General features: G+C 47.8%; 1 protein-coding gene across 1 annotated transcript; it reads right to left on the reverse strand.

Moving 5' to 3' along the window:
• Nucleotides 1-833: 833 nt before the first annotated feature.
• LOC138742051 (ribonuclease H-like) lies at nucleotides 834-1,250 on the reverse strand. Its single transcript, XM_069896245.1, has one exon. The coding sequence runs from the start codon at nucleotides 1,248-1,250 to the stop codon at nucleotides 834-836; it is 417 nt and encodes a 138-aa protein (XP_069752346.1).
• Nucleotides 1,251-1,965: the final 715 nt, after the last annotated feature.

Below are 1,965 nucleotides of genomic sequence, written 5' to 3' on the forward strand. Positions count from 1 at the left end.
CATGTCACTCACAATACCATAAGTGTTCAGTGTTTAAACAGATTAAATCATCCTGTCCCTCAATAACTACCCACCGAGTGTTACCTTGAGCAGGTGTCACTATTTCTCCTTTTACAGGAGGGCCACTACTTGGTGGTGTCACCCATACCTTTTGTCTGGCATTCTCTAGTTCGGGAGTGGGGGGCAATGATGTTTTTCCTCTGGAATAGGCTAAAGTTCAGAAGCGTGAAGAAATCGGTGGAAAGGTATACCTCCCTTTAAAGGGCGATGATTCAAATTGTCGACTGCCTGCTGCAGTACATGGCACCACCCGTTCAGAGTCCCTAGTGGTGTTACCAAACGTATTTGTTCCTTCAGTAAGCCTTTCATTCATTCAACTAATCCAGCAGCCTGCGGGTAATAAGGAATATGGTGAACACATAAGATACTGTTGTCATTTGCCCAATCACAGATTGCCTTCCCGGAGAAGTGTGAGCCATTATCAGACTGAATCTCCTCTGGAACATCATAACGAGAATTTAAATTGTTTAGTGTTTGGATAGTGCTAGCTTGGTCAGCCGTCTTGGTGGGAAAAGCAAAAACCAGGCCTGAAAAGGTGTAAACCTTTACGAGGACACAACGTTTACCCATACAGTCTGGCATGGTGCCTATGTAATCAATTTGCCAGACCGGAGCTGAGCGACCACCCCATTTTATTCGGCCATGCAGACCAGGAGGAATGGTACAGGACTTCACAAGCTGACTTGTTGGGCATGTACGTACGACCATGCGGACATCATCCTGATGGATGGGTAAAGCATGTGTACGGGCCAACATAGCTGATCCCTTCTCCCCTAAATGGCCACTCTGTGGACGGTATCGGCGCGGCTGATAGTGGCAAGCTGATCTGCTACTGCATTATGTTGTGCCATGTTAGTCGCCACATTGGTATGGGCATCAACGGGATATACAGTTATCTCATGGTGATGGGAAGCATCCCACAACAGCTGGCACAACTGTTTGCCCCATACTGGGCGGTCATGTATCAGCCAGTTGTTCTTTTGCCAATCAGGTATCCATACCACAAATACATTAACCACAGCCCAGGAACAAGTAAACAGGCGAAGAGTGTGATCATGTGGGTCTAGTGGTAAAGTGACTGCCTTCAACTCAGCATACTGACTGGAGCCACCATCCCCCTCCTCCGATAAGTGAGTTCCTGACTTGGGATGGTAAGCCACTGCCTTCCACTTTTGTTTTCCTGCACCCATTGGCTGCTGCTTTCAGTAAACCAGGCATCCTCTTGTTCTGCTGGAGTGAGCGAATCGTATGGTTTACCCCACTGAACTGATGAAGGGTGTAATGGAGGGGGCAAGGCGTGTTCAACGTCCGCATGATGAGATAGACCTGTTCGTGTATGCGGCCCACCACTTCAGGCCCTCTGGTCACATGACTCTGAATATACCACTTCCATTTAACAATAGAAAACTGCTGAGCCCACCTGATCTTTAGATTAGCGTTATTAACCAGGACCCAATTCATTATTGGAAGTGCAGGTCGCAATTGAACATCTGCATCGCCTGTCATTCTTTCAGTGTCCAGCAGGGCCCAGTAACAAGCTAGTAACTGTTGTTCAAAAGCAGAATAACGAGTGGCAGCCTCAGGCATGGTACGTGACCAGATCCCAGCGGGAATCGGTGGCCCTCTTGTTTCTGCCAAAGGCTCCAGAAGGCCACATCTTCAGTAACGGAGACCTGTAGTTCTTAGGGGGTATATGGGATGCGGGGAACAATTGGCAGGGCCTGAAGAATAGCCCGCTTGGTGGACTTGAATGCCCTTTCCTGATCATCACCCCATACAAAGTCTGTTTTCTTTCAGGTAACCTTATATAGAGGGCTTAAAAGCAATGCCAAGTGTGGAATATAGTGTCACCAGTATCCCAATAACCCCAAGAAACGCTGGGTCTCTGTTTTGTTAGTAGGAGTG

Source organism: Narcine bancroftii, chromosome 8, assembly GCF_036971445.1.
Source record: "Narcine bancroftii isolate sNarBan1 chromosome 8, sNarBan1.hap1, whole genome shotgun sequence".
Taxonomy (NCBI): Eukaryota; Metazoa; Chordata; class Chondrichthyes; order Torpediniformes; family Narcinidae; genus Narcine; species Narcine bancroftii.

Coding starts and splice junctions, on each gene's coding strand:
- LOC138742051 (XM_069896245.1), bottom strand. CDS start 1,250: ATGGGTGCAGGAAAACAAAAGTGGAAGGCAGTGGCTTACCATCCCAAG.